The sequence below is a fragment of the Lissotriton helveticus genome, chromosome 9 (genome assembly GCF_964261635.1).
Source record: "Lissotriton helveticus chromosome 9, aLisHel1.1, whole genome shotgun sequence".
In the NCBI taxonomy this organism is placed as follows: Eukaryota; Metazoa; Chordata; class Amphibia; order Caudata; family Salamandridae; genus Lissotriton; species Lissotriton helveticus.
This window is the reverse complement of record NC_136070.1, coordinates 1,265,745,719-1,265,772,300: the sequence shown is the minus strand read 5'-3', so window position 1 is coordinate 1,265,772,300 and position 26,582 is coordinate 1,265,745,719. Positions and strand designations below refer to the sequence as shown.

The following is a 26,582-nucleotide window of genomic DNA, read 5'->3' as shown; positions in this document are numbered from 1 at the left end:
AACAAGGAACCACAATTTTGTTTACCTTTCTCAGGTCCTGCACTACTCTGTACTTGCCACTAGGCTTCTTGATGCCCATAATAGGCGAATTACACGGGCTACTCATTACTTCCTGTATGATGTTTGCTTCTAGCAATTTCTGTATTTCAATGGCAACACCTGCTCTCACTTCGGCACTCATTTTGTAAGGCTTAGTGTTGGGGTAAACTGCATTTTCTTTCATTGTTATTTGGATAGGGTCTATGTTTTTCATCAATCCTACATCCTTTCCAGTAAAATCCCATACTTCTGGTTTCACTGTCTGTTGAAGTTCTTCAGGTAAGTCCTGTATAGTCATTCGCTTTATTTCTGAGTCAGGTCTGATTAACATTAATTTGTAGATACCATCTTCATCTGGGGTCTGAATTTCGACGCCCTTTGGTGTGCAAAAGATAGTGCAGTTCATTTTGCACAGCAAATCACGTCCCAGTAAGTTCACTGGACTGGTGTCACAAACGACAAATCTGTGCATTTCTTTAAAGTTTCCTATTGAGATCTCCATGGGCTCGGTAACAGGAGTACTAATCAGTTGATTAGATACACCCACTACTTGGATTGCTTCTCCCGAGAGGGGTAGGTTTGGAACGTCTGCTGTTCTCACAGTAGAACGGGTAGCACCAGTGTCCAACAGAAAGGTGACATCATTTCCATCAACCTTTCCTTCAATGTATGGCCCTGACTGGTCTACCGGCAAGAAGGCGCCAAGTACGCACTCCTCGTCCTCCCCTCTCAGGCCCCGTCAGTACTGGTCATCACAGAAAAAAGTGTCATTTAATAAATACTGCGAAGTTGCTGCATTTCTGTTTTCATCGCCTCCCCAGATCTCTACGTCGTCACCCTGAGGTGATTTCCCCTTAAATATAGGTTTTGGCGCTCGGGGCACTTGAATCGTTTTTACCTGCTGCTGTGTCTTTCTTGGTTTTTCATTCTGCGTCTGTGGAGTTAAATCAGGTGTTTGGGCATTATCATGCTGTAAATACGGACACTCGTCTCTCCAATGTCCAATTTCTCCGCACTGGTGGCAGGGAAATTTCTTTTTCGCTTCCTCTCTGCTCATTTTTGCTCAGGGCTTTCCTCCACTCCCACCCCCAGGGCCTTGGTTCTGAGTATTTTTATTTAATTTAGTCAGTTGCTTTTCTTGCTGTTCTGCGAGCTTAACTTGTGCCCACATCACTTTCTCCTTCAAAGCCTTTTTCTTTTCTGCCATCTCATCCTCACAGTACTTTGCGTACCTCATCAATCTTTTTGGATTGCCAACAAATTTTGTTATCTTTTATCCACTGACAAATTTCGGGTCTTAAACCATTTACAAACCTGTAAATAAAAAGTGTCATGTCCTTCATCTCGATGTTATCTATACCACTGTATGTTTTGAACACCTGCAACAGCCTCTCATAAAAGGAGTGCACAGTCTCGTCCCTTTCCTGCGTGTTTCTATCTATCTTGGTCCAATCAGTTTCCTTTGCGGGCACTTTTAGCTTCAGATGCTGAATTACCTGCTCATATTTTTTCATCACTTCAATAGAGGGTTCCCCTGTTTTAGAGACTCTCGGGTATTCCTCCCTAGGCCAAGCTATGGCGATTTTACACTCGGTCCACAAATCTACCGGGACCACTATGTCGAAGAACCCATCCAGGTCCTTCCATAAGCATTTCTGCACTTTTACAAATCTCTCCACTTGCCTGTACCAGTCCACAGGCTTTTCTCGTAATTTTGGGAAATCATTAGTAAAGGACACAATATCCTGTCTGGACCATGGAACATGTACATATTTTCCACCTGGCACTTTGCGCATAGGGCATAGCTGTTCGGGCTTTTCAGCTTCCTTTAGAACGAATTCAGGAGTTACCTGCTTAGACCTGGCCTCATCCTTTTTCTTAGCCCATCTAGCTTTCCATCTTTCTACATCTCCCCATTTCTGCAATACTGACAATAGTTCTTTGACCTGTGCCTTTTTCCCTGACACATTCAGGTTTTCCAAATCCTTGTCTGAGAAATCTGCTCTGTATGGTTTCTGCAAAGGTTTAGATTTTGAGATATCTATTCCCATGCTAGCAGCGGTGTCTGTCAATTTTTCATGAAGCACTCGGGTATTTCGGGTGAGACTCTTGCAAATGAACAGCAGTTCTTCTTCAGAGTAGGTATTTAACCTGTCTAATCCTACGTTTCCTGCCATTAGTTCTTCTATTTCTACTCTCAGTTTGTAGAGATCTAAAGGTTTCGTTGGTGGAGTTTGTTTATCTAATTCTTGACTCCATCTTTCGATTTCTTCAGGAGTCACCAACGTGACACTCCTGGTACCTGAAGTCGATTCATCTGAATTTCTTTCGTGTTGAAAGGATTATGTCTTTTCTGCATCCTTTTCCCTGTATTTCTAATGGGTAGGTCCAGTAACGAGACCTCAGATTCACATTCACTTGTCTGGTCATCTACTATTAAGGGTTAGCTGTGCTATGACAGGGGTAATTACTGGAGTTTTCGGACTCCCTTGACGGTCCCCATACAACGGAACAACTGGTCCAATAGTTACTGGGATTGTCAAGGCTTCAGGACTTGTATTTAACTGGGAAATTTTCTGAATTATCTCAGCTCTCTGTTTAGTTAGAGCCTCTCGCTCCTTTTCTTCTAATAACCTGTCTAAGGATTTATCGTGTAACACCTGCGGGGTTAGAGTGGGAGCATAACTCGGGGCAGTGGGATGTGTCTCACTCGGTCCTTCACCATAATTTGGTCTTGGGAACAAACTTCCTGTGCCTAGGGATCTTGGTTCTTCCTCACACTGAGGTCGTAAGAACGGCATTCCTGAACTAGAGGGTCTCGCCTCACCTCCGTAGGGAGGTCGAGAACAAAAATCTCGCTCACGTGAATATCCTGCCTCCCCACTAGCTGGCATTCTAGGGTAAATGTTTCTTGTATCTACAGGTCCCAGATTCTCGGTATAGGGAGGTATTTGGTAACCCCCTCCCACACTCGCGGACCTGGCCTCCTCCTGGGGAGGAAGTCTTCGGGAAATATCTCCTTCACTGGAAGGTCGGTGTCCTTCATTATAAGGAGGCGGACTTCTCATACACATGTCATCTAAAAATTCATCATCTGATTCCTCAAGGGGCACCCAGTGTTTACATTTTTCTGTCTTTTTCTCCCCCTCAGGAGGACCACATGCTGGCATCATTGGAAACAGTCCTTCTACAATCATATTCTGTCTCCACTGTTTCATCTTTTTGGCTCAGGCTTCCTGCTTCAACTTGGGGTAAAATTTAGTTAACCCTTTATCCATTCGGGGCTTATCCCTCTCAAAAGCCTCAATCTCCCATTCCTCTAGTGCTTCATACTGCGTTAATCTAGGTCTGGGATGTAAATCATTCATTCGGGTTCTCAAATTAAATAGAATTCTGCTGTTAAATGTCCTTTCTAACGGAAAAGCCAATACTCCGTCATCTTTCGTGTATTCCGCCCAATTTTCCAACCATACACATGTGTTGTACCCTTTATCGAACATCATGAAAAATGCGGGAGTATTTGGTGGCGGAATGACAACACCTTCTCTAGTTTTAATCGGCTTGTCCTTTTTGAAGTAATTCTTTACCTTATTTACAAGAGACAGTTTTCTCTTATTTCCGTACATAATGTCGTTTTTTACACCTTTCCACTGATCGTTCTCAAATCCCATATACCGTGGATCAGGTCGGGTATGTGGTCTATACGAGTGCCACATACGATTCCTACAAGTGACCTCTGTTTACAAAATCACTTCCAATCTAAGTGCTTTTCTTAATTTCGTGCAACCAATGAAATGCACGGATTCAAATAATCTCGACCAATGGGTGCGCGGCCTTTTCGCGAGACAGTTCTCACGCTCCGGCGCTCGCCCCTCCTTTACAATTCCAGCTCCACTACAAACCCGCTGTGTCTACCAATCCCAGCGCGGCACGGAGTGACGTCAGAGCAGCTTCGCGACTGACTCCCTCCTTTACAAGGTAACGGAAACTTTCTTTCTTTCTAAAGTGCTTAGTGCTTGGTTATTTCACAACGAATACACATTCGCCCCTATGCTCAAGTGTCTAGACAGGAAAGAATTTTTCACTGCAAGTAAACCACTTCTATTTACTTTTCACACACTACGGATAGGTCTCTTCTGCCTACCCTTCACTCAAGCATTGGAGAACCTGCTACTTCCCTAGACTCATCCACCTTTCCGGGATATATCCGAGACTAAGGTTTCACCAGCGATCCCTTTTGCTTTCACCCAAGCTCTGATGAACCTGCTACTCTTCCGATGTGACCCTTACTAGGTTAAGTCACAATCGGATTTTTGCCAATGAACTTCGTTGCTAACATTTATTCAAACATGCATTCAGAAAAAACCCTAGTCAGTGCTTCCAGTTTTGCCTAACCTGCACTAACTTTCCTTGAAAGCCAGTGACCTCAAAACGAATGGATTCTATTCACCACTCGATATTCAATTCCCCGGGGATTTCCGACAACACATATAACGTTTTACATATGAATGGATTAACACATATAACAGTATAATAAGAAGAATAACGATTTTAAAACATTTCATAATTTTTCAAAGTAAACACTTCAAGCGAGTGATCAGTTCACCCAAATTGCCCACTTTGGTTAGCAGCATCCAACTTAGCTAGACTAACTAGTCCTACCTAACCTTTAACTATTCCCTAACCATCCTCGATGCTACCAGAAAATTACTGATAGAGATCGCAGGTCACCCGACCAATATTTTCACCACTTCAGTCTCGGGCCCATATACTTTAATTCACCAACTACATTGATCAGATGACCTTACAATCTACTACCAATAATCGTGAGTCCCTTTCTACTATTTCTAGTGTACCCGACTTACCATCCACCGATACGGGTACCTATGACCACGATGGGTCAGGGAGCTAGCTGTAAAAGGAAAGGCAGAAAAATACAAACCCAACATATAAACTTTGTATTTTCATAAAATGACCACGGACAACTGGAAGTTTTAAAAGATTTATCTCAGAATTCAAACTCTTTAGAATATACACTCCATTACAAGGAGACAGTCTAAAGTTAAATTAGCAAAGAGTACATAACTATACAGAAGAACTATAAGGGTAATCATTTAGGTTTTCTAATTAATAGTAAGACAGGGAACATGCTAAGTGGAGTAAATTGGTCCTAAACAGCTATAAAATGAGCAAAAGTGAAGCACGCTATAAATCGGAGTTACTTTAGTCAGTTTTATGAGAGAAAAATTAGAGACCACATCAAGAAATTACAAACTGCAATTTGAGAAAATGATTTCTAAAAGGTAGGGTAACATAGGAACACGCTATGAAATTAAATGCAAATGACTTTTATGATATGCAATAGTTGCAAAAAAGCATGGAAAATTATCATATGCAAAAGGTATGTCTTTATTGAAGCAAAGACAGAAAAATAGAAAGGTGCAGTTTTAGGAGTTTTCAGAGCGATATTTACCTAGACTGGTGTGAAAACCAACCCTGGCCACGGGTCAGTTAAGGACAGGAAAACCCTCACGGAAGGATAACCCTCAATGGGACAGCAGGTGCAGAATGGACACCCCAGGACAGGACAGGAAAACCAGATTAGGATCAGGACAGGACCACCAGGACACGACCAGCACCCGCAGTTCGGAGCAACGCCTGCGCTCCACCCTCTCTGCAGCTATCGATCAGGACCCCGATTGGGTCAGCGAATTCCCCAGCAAAGTGCTCCGCCAGCACTTATGGTTTAGTAAAAAACCTTCAGAGTCTATGGTCAATTCGGACAGCGTGCTCCGCAGCACCTCTGTATCAGTCACCTATTGAGTGCGTTGGGTCAGTGACAGGTCAGCTATTCGGACAAGTCGGACAATTTCTCTAGCTAAACCTAGGCTAGATATACTGTTTTGGGACAGTCTACCACCCCCCAAATGTTGCAAAGTGTCAGAATCCCCAATTTCGATTGGTCCTAAGGTAGGATGGGTTAACACACCAATCATAACGGACTTTTCTAAGACCTATTTTGCATTTTAAGGTACCGCCTAGCAAGATTTGGGGTTCCCACGAAAAAGTAGCACAGAATACAATAAAACATTACATTTGTTACAATTAGAGAACACATTCTGCTCCATCCTCCTGGGTCAGAGGTGGCTTTCGCAGGAGCATCTTGTCTGTGGCTGCCAGCTGGCTGAGTTCCACTGCTCAAGGCTACATCTCTCCCTAGCTGCACGATTCTGCGCAGAAGGGACCTTCAAAATGGTTCTCGTCTCAATTAGACCCCCAGTTATCGCGGTACATGAAAAGTAAGCGAAAACAAATTAAAACATAGAAATAAATGAATGTATGACATCTCATGTATTTGTACTTCAGGTTTCTTATCATAAAAATATACTATGTAATTAAGGGTAAGTGCAACAGACAAAATCACAAGAGCAGCGGTGCAAGCTTCACCTCGTTATTAGAAAGCGCGGCCATTTTATGGCTATTACGCATGCGCACCCTTTTCCCTCCAAAATGTGACTGCGTCATGTCACGTGATTATGTCTAACGCATGCGCAGAATCAAATTTCAAGCAACGTCCATGTTTTAAAGACAAGGGTTATTCGTATTAGTAAAACACATAGGCAAGCTTCTCTAATATACATGTATATAAAAATAAAAGAGATTAGTAACACGTACAATTTGTTTATGGGGTTACAACAGATTCGAGGTTCATGACTCGAGCAAGTCGCGATGCGAAACCTTGCTCTATCACACTCACCTGGCCATGCACATCAGGGATACACAGGAACATGTCCAGCTGAACCTCAGGTTTATCTAGGCTGGAGAAAAATGAATAATCTCTCAATTGTAGTTACAGTCTGCACAAGGAATCCAGAAGTCCCCACTGTAGCTGCCAATCCACAAAGCACGTAGCTGTTCTAACTATTGGGGAATCCCTCACTGGAGAGTGGGAGTGATCAGCTCGAGGATTTGCCACACAATTAAAGTCCCCTCCCATCACAACAGATTGTACGAGGTAGGGGGCCAGCGTGTCCAAGAGGTACGCCAGAAAACATCCCTGATCAACATTCGGGGCGTATATATTAATGAGCGCTATGTCTCTACCCGCGAGTCGGCCCGTCACCACCACATACCTCCCCTCGGAGTCCACTATGTCTCCTGGTGGTGAAAAGGAACTCCAGAATGAATCCAAATCAGTGTGCCCCTTGCAAAGGGCGAATATGTGGTGTAGTGGGCCTGGCCTCTCCAGCATTTATGTAGTGCTGCCCCTTCCTTCGCTGTAAGGCGAGTCTCTTACAGGAGTCCAATGTGTATCCCCCTCCGATTTAAGTAAGAAAACATTGTGTATCACTTTGCCATTGAGTGCATCCCCCTGACATTCCAAGTTAACCGTTTATAAGTAGCAGACACATTCATTCCATAAGATTACTGTCACCCAGCCGTATCCGTCTTTCAATGCCAGTTTGAACAGAAAACTATAGCAGCCCAATGTCGCCTGCACTAGATATAACTCATGTACCCCCATGCAAACAACTTAAAACATCACAGCTTCCCACTCTGTGGATTTCATGGCTGTTGACTTCGCCGGCTGTATGTCCGAAGTCATGCAATGGATGAACTTGAACTTTCTAAAATTGAACACTGAAAAGACGGAAGTCCTTGAGTTCGGACAGAAAGAGTCTATCTGGAACCATAATTGGTGGCCCACATCCGCAGGAGTCTGTCCGGTCCCAGTGGCGAAAGCAAGGAACCTGGGGTTCATCTTTGATAAAGATCTGTCATGGAAGCCCCAGGTGAATCAGGTGGTTTCTGCCTGTTTTTACATGCTTAAGGGGCTGAGAAAGATCCTGCCGTTTATTCCTTACCATCTCAGGAAAACGTTTATAATCGCCACTATCCTTTCCAGATTAGACTATGGAAACGCCCTCTATCTAGGAGCAGGGTGTGCTCAACTGGCCAAGATGCAGTCAATTCAGAATGCACATCACAGGCCATTAGGCAGCTACACTGGCTCCCTGTCCAGAGGCGGATAGACTTCAAAGCGCTTTGTTTGGTGCACAAAGCCTTGGCTAGGGTGGGGGCCTCAAATCTTCAACACCTATTCATGAGGTACCTGCCAACCCGAACCTTGAGGTCTGCCTCGCAAGGGCTGGCTATGGTCTCTAAGATCAAAAGACAACGCTGGGGTGGGAAGGGCTTCTCCCATTTGGCCTCGAGGCTCTGGTACTCCTTACCTCGGCAGCTAAGACTAATTTCCAACCACAGAGGGTTCAGGAAAAAAGTCAAGACTTGGCTTTTTACCCGATAGGACAATGGTCAGCGTATATCTCAGTTACCTTGCACAGCGCCAAGACGCCTCGACATTAGTGCGCTTTAGAAATACCATCACTCACTCACTCACTCACTCCCATTCCCCAGGACAAGCAAGCAACTTACCTCTCATCCTAACAGTCAATCAATCAAACAACAATCATTTGTAGGAGAACTCACGGGTAGCTCGAATATAGAGGTTTGGTTTTGTCATCCGTCTGCTTGGTGTCCCCCCCATTCAGCATTCATCGGGAATAAACTGAGTATGGTACCGGGGACCAGGCATGTGCAGCCATCTTTCAAGCATCTCTCAGCTCAAACATTTTTTTACGCAGTCAATCTTAAACAAAAATAGCAATAGGTTGATGAGTTCAGATTATCTCATCTGGTGTCACCTTCAGTAATTCAATTTCTGATTTGGTGCGGTAGCTGTGTCCGCGGTCCGACAACGAGCTTTGGGTCCTTTCATCTTCTTCAGCCTTGGATTGGGGTCTGTCCTGCCACAGCTTAAACAGTCTACTACCTACACTGCCCTCCATTGTTCTTGCTGTACTTCTGCTTGGGATGTGGCTGCCGTGTTGTGTTTGTTGGTTCTTCGCTGTGAGCTGGCTCTGCCAGAGTGAGGCCCCTGGGCCGTCCATCTGATCCCTGCCACAGTTGATGTTCAATTCAGCGCCATACCTCTTCCGGGGTCAGAAAAAACAGAGTTCCATCCTGAGTCACGACTCAGAGCCAGGCCAAGAACAACATGGCATAGGGCACGGTCATCTCCTGGAGTCTGGCCCTAGCTTCCCAAAAAGTCTATCAGCCTTGCTGCACCTCCCGTGAAAAATCTGGAAAGATTCAGACCACACTATTGTCCACTGAGAGCTTGTCATTCAGTCTGGCATGATGCAGTATATAGTCACAATCCTTAGAGTATAGCAATCTGGCCACTACAGGTCACGGTGGATCCCCCATGAGCAGAGGGCGCGTCGGGACCATGTGCTCCCGCTCTAGGGCACAGACTTGGGAGAGGCCCTCAGATGCGACTTCTGTTAAGATCCATTTCTCCTGGTAGTCTACCATGTTCTTCCCCTCCACATGCTCCGGAAGAACCACGACACATATATTGTTGCAGCACAACCAGGAGGCCCATAGGAATGAATGTGAAGGTATTCTCAATTTTGCGATTCGCAATTTGAAAATCGGAAATTGAGAATAATTTCAAGGGTGCAGGGGTGTCCAAAGGACACCCTGTTGCACCCCTGAAATAAGCATGGGTTCACATGTGGTGCACATACATGCCCTAAGGGCATGTATGTGTGTCACATGGCACTTTAAAAAATGCAAAAATGGGCATTTTTCTAGGAATTCGCAAATTACCACCAACTTGAAGTTGGTGCTAATTTACGATTCTTTAGGGACAATTTGCAATTTTTTTTTGCTTCATACATTGCATTTAAGGAATCGCAAAATTTGCTTTTCCTTAAATGCAATTTCAAAATAAGGACTCGCTAATTTTGCGATTCCTTATTTTGCACCAGATTTTCCTTTATACATCCATGCGAATTTCGGCGTTTGCGAATGCAAATTTGCTTCATACATATGGCCCTTACTCACTACTTATGGAAGTCCACAGTAAATTGATTTTTTAAAAGAGTAATAAGGCAATTCACATTTTGCAGAATAAATTATTACAAATTCCAAAAGTCTTGATAATTCAGTTAATAAGTGACTAAGGTCAACTTCAGAATCAAAAGCGTGGAGTTGATTGGAATAACTCACTAGGATGTTTACCAGAAACACAAAATGTCCCATGCTTTAATTAGTTTTCAGATTCTTTTTCTCCTCATCACTGGGTTCAGAAGTTTGCACAAAGAACAATGAGAAACCTTGTCGAACAACCTCTTGATTTTCAAAGGACAGGATCCTACAAAGATAATGAGAGAGGGTCAACTAAATTCAGGTTATGCCAGCTCCACCTCACAATCCATATAATATTATATCCATATAACAATCTAATCTGTAATTCTAACTACTACCTGTTGGGCAGGTCTGGACCATGGTGAGGCCGGCCTCTCTCAGCAAAACACTTTTTAAAATAGGATATCACAAAGTTTTCTTGAAGGAGGCTTGATGGGCCCTTTGTAGGTCTGGCGGGCTGCTTTGAAAGCAAGCAGAGAGCCATCCCGTTACTACGCGATATAAGGAGCATGTTCCGGCATCTCTCTTTACTTCGAGAAGTTCCGGGACTTTTACTTCTGCTCCACCGGCATTTCTGCATTAGCCCTTATTATGGAGGCTGATGCCGCATACATATGATCTTGTCATCCTGGGAGGCCATCGGACCCCCGTTCAACCACTAATGTTGCTTGTCAACCAACACCTTTAGCCCTGACGAAGTTCATTCATTGAACGAAACGCGTTGGCTGATGTTTTGTGTTTATACATTGGAATAAATTCAAATAAAGGAGGATATCAACGAAGGAACTGACTGTGCTTCATGATTAAACGTTACCTTACCCGGATAGTGCACCACTCCATTGCTTTTCCAGCCATTGATAAGAAATCTGCTTTGCGTATCTGTGATCACAGTAGCACGTACTTAAAATCAGCTGTGGGGTTTTATGTTGCACTAAGCAACTCTTTGTAGATGTTGGACAATAGATTACAAAAGCAAGTATTGTGCGATGGATGGTAAGAAGCTGCGTTCCCTATTCAGATTTGTCACAAATTAGGTAACAGGCAGCTTTCAAATTCTTTGACAGAACACATGTTACGTTATGCTATGTTATGTTAATAAAGTTTATAGCACACACAGCTACTCAAAAGAGTGTCCCGGCACGTGCCCTAGAGCGGAAAAGAGAAAAAGGACTAAAACAAAAAGAGGAGAAACATTCAGTTAAGGAGGAAAGTTTTGAGTCTCTTTTTAAATTGGTTGGGATCCTGCAGGCTGCGTAAATCAAATGGGAGAGAGTTCCAGGCCACCACAGCCGTATAGGTCAGGGAACTGCCACCTTTCCTTTTAATGCGGAATTTGGGGGTACTTGCCCTCAACATATTGGAAGCGCTTTCTAAGGTAGACTGGTCCATAGTTTTAAAGAGCAGCATGAGTTGTTACCAGGGCTTTGAATGTGACCGTGCTTTCATGGGTAGCCAGTGTAGGATATAGGGAGATTGAAAAGCCTTCTAGCAGCATCATTTTGGACAACCTGAAGTTTATTCAGTAGGTAACCAGGCAGGCCAGCATACAGTGCATTGGCATAGTCAATACGTGAGGTGATGGGCGCTCTAGTGACCATTTCTTTTGCTGCTAAAGGGAGGGGAGGCAGAAACTTTTAAAGTAATTTCAGTATGCCAAAGCATGTTCCTGACAGTTTGTTAATTTAACTGCTAAAACTAAGCTTTTCGTCTAACCAAATCCAGAGGTTTTTGACTGGAAGGCCACAAGGGAAGGGCCTGGGGGACTCAAACAAAAAGAAAGTAGAAACATATCCGAAAAGGATATAAATGGGGGAGCCATATGGAGTTCCAGACATACGTTGACACATCCTTATTACATGGACATTCATGCAAGACAACAGTCGGTAACAAATAATACTGTGGCGTCTGTTCACGACCACACTAGAATGGCATCCAATGCCACTTTCAGAGGAAAAACAACGTTAGACATTTGATGCAGTCTGTGGATTCATAACTATTCTCATAGAAAAAGAAAAATGTTCCCTATTCTGGGAGCTTTACAGCTTATACCTGATATAGATGTATGTGTGGCCCACCCTACCACATTGTAACATCAGGGTAATATAATGTTTTTAGTGTTTAGCACATGTTTGCACTAAATGTACCTCCATCGATAGCAATACCAAGGAAATGCGATCACACCAAGATGTTTGAGGTCTGATGGGATACGATGTGATGTTATATTGAGTAACATTTAACATTCCTTTGGGGGGGACACAAAAAAAGAATGCTTTTCATCTCAACAAGAAATGTTTAGGTCAATATATTTTCCTGATTTTGTTAATTTATTTATGGGTTTGTGGGGCTTTTGCATGTCATTTTCACGCACACTTCACAGCCCTGTTTGTATTAATCCATATTGTCTCTATAGTGTATAATTCACTTAGGGCCAGTAGTAGGAAGCCAAATAGCGAGCACAAATGCTGAAATTCGCAGAATTTCAGCGTTTGTGATCACAATTTGACTGTGAGCAATGTAGGTAAGTTTAAACCTACTCGCAAAATAAGGAATCGCAAAATTGTGATTCCTTATTTTCTGCAAGCATTTAGAGAATCGCAATGTGCGATTCCCTAAATGCTATGCTGGTAGGCATCGCAAATTGCGATTTTGCCTTAAGGAATAGCAAAATACCACCAACTTCAAGTTGGTGGTATTTTGCGAATTCATTTCAAGAGGCACTTTTAGTTTTTTTACAAAGTGCCATGTGGCACACAGACATGCCCTTAGGGCATGTCTGTGTGCCACATGTACACACAATTTTGCGAGTCCTTAACAGCAATTCGGTAAAAATCGCTATCAAGGACTCGCAAAATTGAATTTACCTACATCTGGCCCTTAATTGAAAACAATGTGGGCTCGATTCACAGAACTAATTTAAGACAAAATCCTAAACTTACTACTTTTGGTATTCACAGAAGTTAGGATTTTGTCTTAAGTTTGTCTTAAGACAAACTTAAGACAGACTTAAGACAAACTTAAGACAAAATCCTAACTTAAGTCTGTCTTAAAACAAACTTAAGACAAAATCCTAACTTCTGTGAATACCAAAAGAAGTAAGTTCAGGATTTTGTCTTAAGTTAGTTCTGTGAATCGGGCCCAGTGTATTTATCTGTATATCTCCTCTCCAATCAGGCTGTTACAATAGATGTCAGGACATTAAAGTAAGGTTTCATTTGACCAATAAAGCCTAGTGTTATATTTTGAGTATCAGTGCTCTAAAGTAGTGTCAGACTGAGACAGTCAGGTAGTGATAGAGAAATGTCCTTTCCACTCAGCCCTTCAAAGGCCCCAACTTAGAGGGAGGACCCCATGTTTAATTTTAGGTCTCTTCCCCTTTAGTTGAGCTCTTAGAGGTGGTCGTAGGATGTATGTAATCCGGGATTATACAGACATGATTATGAATCCTTGTTAATGTAAGAGGGCTCTTGGATTATCTTTGTTTTGTGATTACTTCTTTCAGATCCAAGTGCAAACTGCAAGTGCAGAGAATCAGCTGAATGATGCAATGGACAGAGTGGGACTGCTGGACCGACAGATTGATGCGCTGAAGAAGAAACGGGCAAGCAACAGCCTGGCAGCTACCCGGGCCGAAGAAACTGCCAGTACAGCCCGCGACAAAGCAAACGAGGCAAAGCAGGTACAATTGTGTTTATATCTGAAAGCAGGACAAAATGACAGATGGTCAAGAGGCTCTCTAAGAAGCTTCTCCATCCTCAGGCAACATAGGTGGGATTTCTCCCAGGTGTCCACCTCCAGGCCTCTCACCACTGACTAGCTGAAGAATTCACCTTCATAAATCAGTAGCTGCTGATCACTGACTCACAACTTTAGATTAGGCCTACTGATTGAGCCAGTCTACAGTCTCACAATGACAATAAGCGGAGGACTTAGGCCAGCTGATATTCCCAACCTGAAGGCTAACATTGCCACTGGTAGCTCCATCCTCGTTGAAGGAGGTAGGATTTGCTGCAGCAAGTTGAACACCTCTGAGTCAAATACGTGCATTAAAATTCTAGCCTTTCTTCCAGCAGTCACTGGCTTTATGCTGTCCAGCAGTGCCGCAAGCCTTTGCAGCCATCCATCTCTCCTCCTGCACACCGATACAGCACTTCAAACACACTCCCATCCCACAACCAGCATTCTGCCCTCATCTGCTGCACCAATCTGGGATATGGCCGCCAGCACCCCCAGAATACGTACCCTTGCTTCGAACTGGTAATCGTTGCGCTTTCACCACAGTAGTGTGGCACCACCATCACTACCCATCCACTTCACCCACAAAACTCCTTTCTTGGTTCTGGCCTGTGAACAATTTGTCTTTGATGTGGACAACACTGCCCAGTTCCAACCTCCTTGGAACCCCGTGCTACCTCACTATCCCGCTCTAAACAAATGACGCTCTAGTCTTCTGCTCAATCACCCGACCACTTGAAGACTTCATTCAATGAGGTCTCCACCTGCTTTTCTACAAATCGGGACCCTACTTTGCAGGCAACCTGACCTCCGCAACTGAAAGAATGATAGGACAGGTTGGCCCACCCTTCCAAGCGCTTTCGTGAAACCAAAAAACAGCTAGAGTTAAAAGAGAAAGGACTGGCCGGTTTATTCTTCTAGACTCCAACTCCCCCACTGTAGCAGACACTGGAGCAACTACTGCGCTTAAAGACATTCTTAGTTTAGGTTGCTGCCTTAATATGAAGAGAATTGGCTACCTCAGTGATGGTTATCTGTACCAAAATACTGAGATCAAGAGTATCGACCTGCACTTACATCGACTGCATTATATCAACATCCAACGTAATATTGAGATAAGATTACATTGGAAGTGTAACTCCAAATCTACTTACCTTGACGGTGGTAGCTGATATTGGACAGTGCTGGACTCCCTGCACACTGTTCTTGGCCCCAAAGACTTGTGGACTGCAAGCATTGTCAAAATAAGTGTGCCTTGTGAGGACTTTTGTTGAGGCCATGGGACAATCAGTGGGCTAATTAGGTAATCCAGTTGAAGAACAACAGTACTGTGGGCCCGATTCACAGAACTAACTTAAGGCAAAATCCTAAACTTACTACTTTTGATATTCACAGAAGTTAAGATTTTGTCTTAATTTTGTCTTAAGACAGACTTAAGAAAGACTTAAGTTAGGATTTTATCTTAAGTCTGTCTTAAGTCTGTCTTAAGTCTGTCTTAAGACAAACTTAAGACAAAATCTTAACTTCTGTGAATACCAAGAGTAGTAAGTTTAGGATTTTGTCTTAAGTTAGTTTCTGTGAATCCGACCCATCGGGCACCTATAGTAAATGATGGTACTCACACAGACTGTCGCCCAGTAACCACTGACTGACTTGTGGCTGCAAGAAAAGAAGTCATAGGGATGGTACTGATGTGTCTTGCTACAGCTAAGTGAACATCTAGGCAACTATGTAGTTGGCAATAAACTTCACCCCCAAATGTACATCCCATAAGAGAGAAACAGATACTGTTGTATTCAGAATTTCCGTGCGACTCGCTTATATGTATGGAAGGCTCATGGTATTGATGGCATTGCATGCACATTAGTCAGTCAGTCAGAATAACTTTATTTCGCCAACACAATGAAGGCATAAAAAGTATACTACAGTTAAAAAACAGACAATTCACAGCATTACAATAAAGTATAAAAATTATTAAAAGCTAAATTCATAGTTATTTACACAATAGAATACATTGATTCATTATTCAGAATATAATTTTAGCAGATCGAACGTCTTTTTTTAAGGCAGATAACAGAAAGGACGCCAAAGAGAAACAGATGAAAGGGTCAGGTAATAGTTGCAGATAATAAAGGGCTACACGACACTGTTTAGTCAATTATTACTATTGGAACTTGTACATGTAAATCAGCCTAAAACATAAAAACATCTCTTGATCTATGGAAATATGAATATATACTATATGCTGCAAAATGAAAAGTTACTAATCTGTAACACCAGCTTTGATGCTGGGAGACTGATCACAACCTGGAGGAAAAGACCATAACACGAAGATTGAGCAGATCTTACATGGCAGCTTGACAAAACAGAGACATTTCCCAGGTTCCAGTTACAAAGCATCTGAAAAGAACCCCTTGCTCTTTCCTGATAATGTTGTATTTGAGCATTTTTTTAACTATTCCAGAAATACTCAGTATATGTCAGACCTGAGATATGCATAGGATGTGATATTTATCATCAGTCTGCAAAACTAAAGTTAGAGATAACTAATGTTTCCTTTCCTAGTTTAAAAGCATTCACTTTTTCATGGACTTTTTGTCATATTGAGCCCCCAATTCCCTTCCTAGTTTTATTTCTCCACGTTACATTTCGACGCAGTCTTTTTTTTATACTGAGTAAACATTTTAAAGTATTCTATATTTTGTCTTGATATATTGCTGCTTCCCATACTATTTGTAACATGGACGAGTACTGCATTTACTTTTAGGCCACAGTACTGATTCATACTGATTCATCACTTGTTTGCTGTCTACTTTTGCACATAGGTCCTTCTCAGAGTTACTATATATATAGTGCCTGCCTCTCATAGTTTGGATATAGTTCACATTTTGCAGCATGAAGCCTGCTATGAACTCTTTCCCATTGCATACTTTAGTCCAGCTGTACACAAGTTAGATTTGGAATATGTTGTTCGGCTGCATCCTACTCTGTGCGTCTGATGGGTTTCATCTTTATCTTCATACAGCTCCTGGAAGGCCCACTAGGTGACAAATACAAAACTGTCCAGGATCTTGTGGATCAGAAGGCCAAAAGGATGCAAGATGCAAAGAAGAAAGCAGAGGGTCTGCGGGACCAAGCCAAGCATCTCTTAAGAGATGCCCAGGGCAAACTGAAGCGCTTACAAGGTGAGACCTCCTCCGTGGTTAGTCCAACTCGCGGTCAGTAGAAGGTGATGGAATAGAGATGGCTTCACGTCAGAAGATGAGGAAAAAGTGGGCTTGACATAAGACCCTAGTAAAGGTAGAAGGGGAAGTGAGGTATAGGATGGAGAACATCCCTAATGGACAAAGCGATAAGGGACTACAGAATGCAGAACACTTCTATTGGAAGTGAACAATGAAGACAGGGAAAACGCCTCTAATGAGAGGGAAAAAAGTATTAAAGATGAGGAAAGAGAGTATGGAATAAAGAAGACAAATAATGGGACAGTGAGAAAGGGATGGTGAAGACCGTTCATGTAAAAAGAGGCGAGGCAGTATGGGACAGAGCGCACTCATAATGGAACGAGTAGAAGGGGAAACGAGGTAGTGGACTTAAATAGAAGAAGACAGAAGGAAAGCATGGAAGGGAAATACTTCTAATGAGGAAAGAGAGATGAAAAGTATGGAAGAGGAGGACAGAAAGGAGAAGAGGAGAGATTTTAACTGAGAATACAATTAATATAACAACATTAATATGGAATAGATTAGTGTGTCCCAAACTGTGGGTCACAAGCTGATTTTGGCAGGTCGTGAAAGTTCAAGCAATAAAAGAAAAGTCTTTTAAATTCTGTATTTATGTTGTCACATTTTCTGCACTTCAAACTCAGAGGTCAATTGTAAGGCTATGTCTTCTGACAATTTGTTGCATAATTGTGAAACATTGGGCTTGGTGTTTACAAACTCCTCTCACTTTGAAGTCAGAGAAAGAAAAGTAAAGTGACTATTGTGACAGCTTCTCTGGGTACAAGGAGTGTGAAAGGAAGGGCTGTATTAGGACGCCATTTTTGTAACACACAACACAATGTAAATACCCGTAAATGAACTGGACACCTCAGCAGCTGGAAGAGCTAAAAAGAAATTAAGCTCAATTTGTTTTGTAATTCTAAAGTGTGATGGAAACAAAGATTTTTTTAGGATCGAAACAAATCAATATACTTTCTCTGCACAAATGTATGGTTTGTGTGAGATATAGTTTTATCAGTAAAACTGTATGTCGTGCGAATTTAGTGGCCACCTCAATCGAAAAGTTGCGGTCTGTAAATGACAGTGTGCTGCCACTTGATGCCCGAGTTACATCAAAAAATTGCCCGCCTCATGCCCATTAAAGCTAAGTGGGTCACAAATGTTTGTCATTCTAAAAAGTGGGTCATACCTATAAAAAGTTTGAGAAGCTCTGGAATTCATAACACACATGATATAGACATGATGAAAGGGGAGGATAGAAGGCAGAAGACCTTAAAGAAGAGAAGAGGGAAAATAAAACTGGACAGGAAAACACAAGTAACACATCTGGTGAGAGAAGTGTTTAAGGGACAGTTGAGCTAATGGAACAAAAGGGAGTGAAGGAATACGGACCACCCCCATAAGTAAAAGAACAGAAATTTCCTTTGTAGAAGTAACAAAAGTTTTGAAAGAAGGGAGAACAATTCTCAGGAGTGGGTGCGAAGAAAGGGCGGTTCAATGTCACCAGGGAAAGAACATTACTTGGGAGTGATTGAGGGAAGGTAGGAATGTTAAACACCTGTATTGAAAGGAAAGAACAAGCATTGCTTATGGGGATGATGGAGAAAGAGAAGGAATGTAGAATTCATATCAGGAGTGTTGGAGGGAGAGAAGGATTGGAGAACGACTCTGAGGAGTTTTAGAGGATTGGAAAGATTGTAACATGACTCTTGAGAGTAAAAGATAAAAATAAACAACGTAGATCATCTCTTAGGAATTAGAGAACACATGTAAAAAATCTATCTGGAAAGATGGAGAGAGCGAAGGAATGTAAAAGGCCTCACATGAGGGACAAATGGAGAGAGGGAATTAAGAAGAACTCTCAGAAGGGATGGATGGAAAGGAAGAAGCTAGAAAACCACTTATGAGTGATGGACGATTGGAAGGAATAAAACATAGAAGGTGTCCCTGGGGCCCTTGAGGGAGGGAAGGAATGTAGAAGGCCTCACAGAAGTTATAGATGGATGATGCAGTGAAATAAGGTAATTTGAAGGTCTCCTTAAGTGCTAGAGATAAAGGAGCTAATATATAAAGTTTCTGGATTTATACAGGGAAACAAGGCAATGGAGATAGTCTACAAAGAGTGACAGAGGGAGAGAATAGCATAGGAGGTCTCTTTGGAGTGATGGAGAGAAAGAAGGATGTGTAGAAGGTCTTTCTGGTGTGATGGAGGGAAAGATGTGAATGGAAAAGGACAAGAATGATGAAGGGAGAGAAAGCAATATAGAAGATCTGTCAGGAGTGATAGAGGGAAGTATGGGAATGTAGAAGGTCTTTCACAACTAATAATGGGGGGCAATTGTGTAGATGTTCTTTCAGGAGTGATGGTGAGAGAGAATGGCATAATAGGCCTTTTCTGAGTGATGGGGAAGGAATGTAGAAGATCTCTCAGGAATCATGAAGAGAAAGGAATGTAGAAGGTCTCTCAGGTGTGAGAGAGGAAAAGAAGGGAACTTAGAAGGTCTCAGGAGTGATATAAAGAGGCAATGATGTAGAAAGTCTCTCAGGAGTGATGGAGGGATAGAATGATTTAGAAGGTCTTTAGTGAGTGATGGAAGAAGAGAAGCAATGTAAAATATCTCTCAGGAATGAGGGAGGAAGAGACTGGACTGAAGAAGATCTCTCTGGAGTGATGGAGGGAACAAAGGTTATGTAGAAGGTCTCTCTGTAGGAATGGAGGTAGTGAAGGAATATGGACTAGACAGAGGTTTTCAAGGGGAGATGGAAAGCAGATCTCCTCTCGGAAGTCACAGATGGGTAATGGAGACCCTTTTGCATGGGTGATGGAGGAAGAGAAGGAGAGAAACCATAGAAAGTACCTGTCAACAGTGAAAGAGGAAGGGAAAGAATGTAGAATGATTTTCATTTGGCTGTCGCATACAACATGCATTTCTCACAGCTGTTTTGTTCTCTTCCTTTTAGTTCTCGAGGGGACATATGAAGAAAACGAGCGCATCCTGGAAGAGAAGGCAAGACAGCTGGATGGGCTGGAGGACAAAATGAAGAGTATACTTGATGCCATCAATCAACAGATCCAGATCTACAACACCTGCCAGTAGGGGGCACTGAATCCAATCACAAATGCAGGCGGTCCAGATCTTCAGCCTCTGTCAAGAGCGGGCACTGTTGGGTGTGACAATGCCAGCAGTACTGAGTCATAACACATGCCAGTGGCAGCACCTGGCACTAAGCGCCATGTAATAGTTGCAGGTCTCCACCACCACCCAGAAATGGGCACTGCAAAGTTCACCATACAGTAAACCACACCCACAACCCATGACAGAAAAGGGAACTGCAGCAGGTGAGGGTGCAACAAATGAAGATATACAACCCCTAACAGTAATGGGCACCAAATAAGATGCCATACAGCAGCTCTGAATATACAACACCAGCCAATAACTGTTACCTTTTCAGATTACAAGGCACAGGGGTCCACATGTGTGCCGCCTTGGCTCTGTGTTTATTTGTGCAAAAGCAAATGTCCACCTGCTGGTGTGCGAGAATGTGCAAGTGCCTTCATAATAAAGTGTTGAGCAACAAATAAAAAAGAAAGCAAACTGCAGTATTGTTATTATTGAGACATTGTCCTTTATCAATGTATTTTGACATTAAATGAAATGGTGCAAAATTGATCTTGAAATGATTTCCCATTGCCATTTGACAGAGCCACTATTCTCAGTCCCATACCCGAATGGCCGATACTCAAAGCAAAGCCTAGGGCTGGTACACCGCCTCTCTTTCCCCAGACACCAAGGCCCCCAGCACCCTACTCTATCTCGCTGAGCCTCCTGCTGGTTCTCAAAGACCCACCCATTGAACCCTATTCTTTAACAACCTGCCCAGGCCTTGTCCTCAACACCCCCATCTTTGCTGGGGCATTCCTTCATCCTGACTTCACTATGCCACCTCCTGAAGGGTCAGCATTGTGCACTGCTCAGATGTACAGAATGACCTTTTCCTGCATTTCTCAATAAACCGGGTTGCGCTATTGCGCTAGCCTCCGTCTTCCTTTCACTAGCACATTCATCGGGAAAACTAGATTTGGTCTACAACTCTTGGTCGCCGGTGGTGAAGTGCACTTATCAGCAGTGTAAAAATGCAAAAGCCCCAAAAAGGAAGGCGGTGTTATAAAAGCCAGGGTACTGGACATTTTTTCTGTTCATCACCATTAGAAAAACATCTCCGAAATCACCAGGAGGTGCATTGTTTTTTTCTGAGAGCTATTCCATAAATGTCCAAGTAATACCATGCCCTGTCACACAGAACAAGGGTGGACCCCACACTGAGGAACCTAGGGTGTCATTGGGTGCTAATCGAAACAGAGGGGCTTATTTATGAGCCCCTGTGTCACTTTTGCGCCACCGGTGGGCCACTTTTTGTGACGCACCAGTGGCGTAAAAAATGCGTCATGTTGCACCATATTTACGAAGTGGTGCATCTAGGTAGATGCGTCACTTCGTAAACCCCTGCGCCACATTATACCTGCGCCAGGTATAATATATGCAAAGGGGGCGTTCCCCCGCAAGAAAGTGTCATAGGAGTGGCGCAGCGAAATCTATTAGATTTCTCTGTGCCACTTCTAGGACGCCAATGCGTCAAAACCTTACGCCTGCCTCATTGAAGGCGTAAGGGTGGCGCAGGCCCTTCACATGGGGCGTGTGAAATGTGAAAGGAACATTGCTGGAGTTGCGTCAGGTTTCCGACACAACTCCAGCAATGCGTCACTTTTTGCACAGACAGATACGTCAGTTTTACTAACGTATCTGTCCTTCCTTGTGACATGATGCGTCATATTGTAAATATGATGCATCATTGGTGTCGCAAGGAAGGCGCACTGAGAAGTGGCGCATCGTTGCTTTCACGCAGAGATGCGTCACTTCTCATAAATTAGGCCCGGGGTCTGTAAAGTGAAACGGGCATCGCAATGAGCCACAACATTGAGTAAAGCACCTGACAGGAGTCGAATGCAACACTAGCTCAAGCCTAAAGAAGGCACCTATTACAACATGAAGTGCTATATCCCCACACAGTGTACATATGTATATAACTAACACTATGTGAAACACCAGAGGAGGAAGGGCAGCAAGAAAGAAAAAAAAAGCTGGGCAGCACTGCATCTCACTCAACTAAGTAAAGCCCCCAATTGTGAAGGAAACTCAGTTCTGGTTTTCACTCACAACATTGAGGCATGTTTGCCCTACCCTAAACATATGCTGTCCCCTCCTTCTCTTTTCTTTCACATCACAGACATGCTTGACTTCTAAACCCCCAAGCTCACTGCCACCACCCAGCCCTTGATGAACAGATCAAAGCCCATGTCTAGTGAAATGTTCAACCTGCTCTGGGCTCCTCTCCTTGCACTCAGACCACATCCAACAGGCAGCAGCAAATGGCAGAGACTGAGCACATCCAAGGCAACAACACCAGGCAGCAGTCTGAGAGCGGCCAGTTCCAGTGTTTGAGCGTCATAAAAAATGATCAACATGAGATTTATAAAGCGCAGCAATTCACCCATGAGGGTCTCAAGGCGCTAGAGATGTTAACTGATTCATGGTGATCAGTTCATTTAGTGGCAATGAGGGAAAAACAAGGAGAACACAGTGAAAACGAGGGAAGAGCAAGGAGATAGGACTAAAAAACGGTGGGAAAGCAAGGAGAAAACAGGGAAAACGAGGGAAAGGCAAGGAAAAAGCAGTGACAAATGAGGGAAAAGGGAAAGAGAAGGCACTCAAAAAATCAGGAAAAGTAGGAGAAAGCAGAGAAAATGAGTAAAAGCAAGGAGAAAGCTAAAAAATGGGGGGTGGGGACGAGGAGAAAGCAGTTTAAAAACTATGGGAAAGCAAGAAGAAAGCAGTGGAAATGAGGGAAAAGCAAGCAGGAGGCACTCAAAAAAAAGGAAAAGCAGGAGAAACCAGAGGAAATGGGGAAAGCAAGCAGAAGGCTCTCAAAACACAGGAAAAGCAGGAGAAAGCAGAGAAAATGGGGAAAGCAAGCAGAAGGCTCTCAAAAAACAGGAAAAGCAGGAGAAAGCAGAGAAATGGGGAAAGCAAGCAGAAGGCTCTCAAAAAACAGGAAAAGCAGGAGAAAGCAGAGAAAATGGGGAAAGCAAGCAGAAGGCTCTCAAAAAACAGGAAAAGCAGGAGAAAGCAGAGAAAATGGGGAAAGCAAGCAGAAGGCTCTCAAAAAACAGGAAAAGCAGGAGAAAGCAGAGAAAATGGGGAAAGCAAGCAGAAGGCTCTCAAAAAACAGGAAAAGCAGGAGAAAGCAGAGAAAATGGGGAAAGCAAGCAGAAGGCTCTCAAAAAACAGGAAAAGCAGGAGAAAGCAGAGAAAATGGGGAAAGCAAGCAGAAGGCTCTCAAAAAACAGGAAAAGCAGGAGAAAGCAGAGAAAATGGGGAAAGCAAGCAGAAGGCTCTCAAAAAACAGGAAAAGCAGGAGAAAGCAGAGAAAATGGGGAAAGCAAGCAGAAGGCTCTCAAAAAACAGGAAAAGCAGGAGAAAGCAGAGAAAATGGGGAAAGCAAGCAGAAGGCTCTCAAAAAACAGGAAAAGCAGGAGAAAGCAGAGAAAATGGGGGAAAGCAAGCAGAAGGCTCTCCAAAAACAGGAAAAGCAGGAGAAAGCAGAGAAAATGGGGGAAAGCAAGCAGAAGGCTCTCAAAAACAGGAAAAGCAGGAGAAAGCAGAGAAAATGGGGGAAAGCAAGCAGAAGGCTCTCCAAAAACAGGAAAAGCAGGAGAAAGCAGAGAAAATGGGGGAAGCAAGCAGAAGGCTCTCAAAAAACAGGAAAAGCAGGAGAAAGCAGAGAAAATGGGGGAAAGCAAGCAGAAGGCTCTCAAAAAACGAGGGAAAAAGGAGGCGAAAGCAGTTTAAAAATGATGGAAAAGCAAGGAGAAAGCACTCAAAAAAACCGGAGGAAAAACAAGAAGAAAAAAGTGAAAACGAGGGAAAAGCAAGGCGAAGGCACTCACAAAACAGGGGAAACATACAAGAAGACGGGAGCAAGAGCGATGCAGCAGCACGAGGAGAGCTGGGCCTGGGTTCTGAATTCCATCAGTATTTATTATCCTTTTGGGTTTGCATTGTCTCCAGAGCTCTTTTCAGCACTGTTTGTTAGCATTGGTTAATAACTGTTAATAACTATAAAAACAACAGTAAACTTTATTGTTGAAACACAATTAAAATGCCTGTGTGTTGTGTCACACAATCAAACCATGGCTAAGCACACATGAATAAGTAAAGATTGAAATGCCAAGCTTCTGAAGGCTACATCTATCTGCTGATTCCTCACCTCTTTGACTCTTCCCAGGCCCCATACTGGATCTGGAAAAGCTTCCATAGCTCCTCCATGAGTAGGTGGCGCCTCCACCAACCACTTCAACTTTCTCCCATCCCATGACAGACATGTAAAGTTGGCAATTGCCCAGGGCCCCCACCTTCCAAAGGGCTCCCATGATATTTGATCTGTGTCTGCCTCATTTCTCTATCTAATCCTATCTCCCTGTCTGCCTACCTCTACCTCTGATTCTGACTCTCTACTCTGTGTCATTTTAAGATTTTTGCAGCCTCAGGCAATACATCTGTCACCTGTATTTGAGTGACCCTGCTAAAATGTGAGATATAATTTAGTATTCTTTGGCATCATGCGTTCGTGAATTAATAAAAAATGAGTAATATATGCTAGGAAGATGTATAAAGCACATGGCAACTGGAAGGCATCCCGGCGCTAGTGAACAAAGAGAACCACTGCACCAAGCTCAGAGGAGTCTCCTAAAAGATCAATTGCTAAAGAGCCAGGTCTTGAGGGATTTTCAGAAACACAACTCATTATTCATGGATCAAATGGTCCAGAGGAAGAGCGTTCCACAGCTTGGGTGCGTTAAAGCCAAAAGACCGTCCTCCACTTCTAGCTCTTCTGCACAGGGGCCCCACAAATAGGTCTCCGCAAGTTGTTGTTCCGACTTGCGGAGTAATGGTATGCGTGGTTACAACGCGGTAGTTGTAACGACCACGTTGTAATTCCCTGCGGGGAAAACCTACTGTTGGAACTCCTCCTCCATCACAGGAGACAAAAGGAAATGTGTTAACAGAAATCCTCCAGCCTGGACTTTCTGCTGCTGAACCTCTTTTACCCTTTAACGAGGCACCAGTCGACCCCAGTCTGGCGGTGTAAGTGAAGCCCTTTCTGCACTGGACATTAACTGTCCTATTGAGAGTTGTCATATTCCAGCCCATGCGCTCCCTAAATTCCTAAAGCGGCACCAATCACCCAAGAGTTTTTGGTACAGACTTATAGTTGTAAAGTCATTCCTAACTCAGTCCCTGATAGTCCTCTGAACATGGAGTCAAAACGGATTGACACCATGAGCAAAAAGATTTTTTCGCCAGGCAGTTTGACATTACCCTCTTTGAATGCTTCTTGCCTGGTAGCTTGGTACTGTCATACCCCTATGGATATGACACAGAAGATCTTGCCTGCTTTACCAGTGGATCTACATATGTCCTTTTTCACAGACTGTTCAAGATGGTGAAGCTGTGGCAGAGCAAATCCAGGTCGCCATGCTATGGGCACCAGTGTTATCATTCGCGACATGCCTAGATCCAGCCTCAGGATTTTCTAGCGTCAGCCAGGCTTCCCTCATTTGATGATGCCCAGGTCTTTGGCAAAAAGCTAAGTCATCTAGGAAAAGCTCAGTCATCCAATTGTGTGTTACCAGATGTGGCCTCTCCAGTATATCAGTTTCACCAACAGTATCAGACATTTTGGGTGAACTCTAAAAGCTTTGCATGCTGTCAGCAACAGCTGTCGCAACCAATTCAACAGCTGGCACAATAAGTTCAGACCTTGCGGTGAAGTAGCACTGCTAAATATGGGGGCATAAACAGTGCAGCAGCAATGCTTGTCCGCTTCCTCGTCTGGCACCGCACTAAAACCTCATTTGTTCACCCATGTGAGGCCACAAGTGTCCAGGAGGTGAGGCGATGGGTCGAGTGCACCATTTCCTGAATCCCTGGTGACCATTGGGTTCTGCTGATGGTCCATCCTGGGAATGCCCTACCGCTTTAGGATGGTCCTTTACACATTCCTTTTGGACTTATGGAGGTCTTTGTCGACCATGCATAAAACGTTGCTGACCAAAGGTGCAAGTAAGGTAGTGCTCGAAGTGGAACGAGGACATGGGTGCTATTTCCATTACTTCCTGGTCCCTAAGACAGACTGGTCCGACGACCAATTCTGGACCTCAAGGTGTTGAATTTGTTCCGCAAGAAGAAGAAATTCAAAACGTTGACTCTTGCTCAAGCCTTTTTGGCTCTCGGCCACAAGGATAGGACAGTGTCACTGAACTTGCGGGAAGTGCATTTTCATGTGCCAGTCCTGTAGTACCAAAGGCCAACACCTGTGTTTTATGATGAAGCATACCCATTTCCACTGTGCAGTTCTTCCATTTGGTCTTACATCAGCACCATGGGTCTTTATTGGGAACTGCTCGCGGCGTCTTTGGCCGCCACCTTGGGTAGGGGTTATCCTGCTTTGGGCCAGTTTCAGGCGCCATCG

At 43.5% G+C, this 26,582-nt stretch overlaps 1 protein-coding gene across 2 annotated transcripts in view; it reads left to right on the top strand.

The window, feature by feature from the left end:
• LAMB2 (laminin subunit beta 2) overlaps window positions 1-20,582 on the top strand; it is a 301,168-nt gene extending 280,586 nt beyond the window's left edge. For both annotated transcript variants that reach the window (XM_078661826.1, XM_078661827.1), the window contains 3 exons: window positions 13,535-13,711; window positions 16,793-16,952; window positions 19,953-20,582. In XM_078661826.1, the coding sequence (XP_078517952.1) occupies window positions 13,535-13,711; window positions 16,793-16,952; window positions 19,953-20,089 (474 nt within the window). In that variant the 3' untranslated portion in view covers window positions 20,090-20,582. The remainder of the gene's footprint in view (window positions 1-13,534; window positions 13,712-16,792; window positions 16,953-19,952) is intronic.
• The last annotated feature ends 6,000 nt before the right edge of the window (window positions 20,583-26,582 follow it).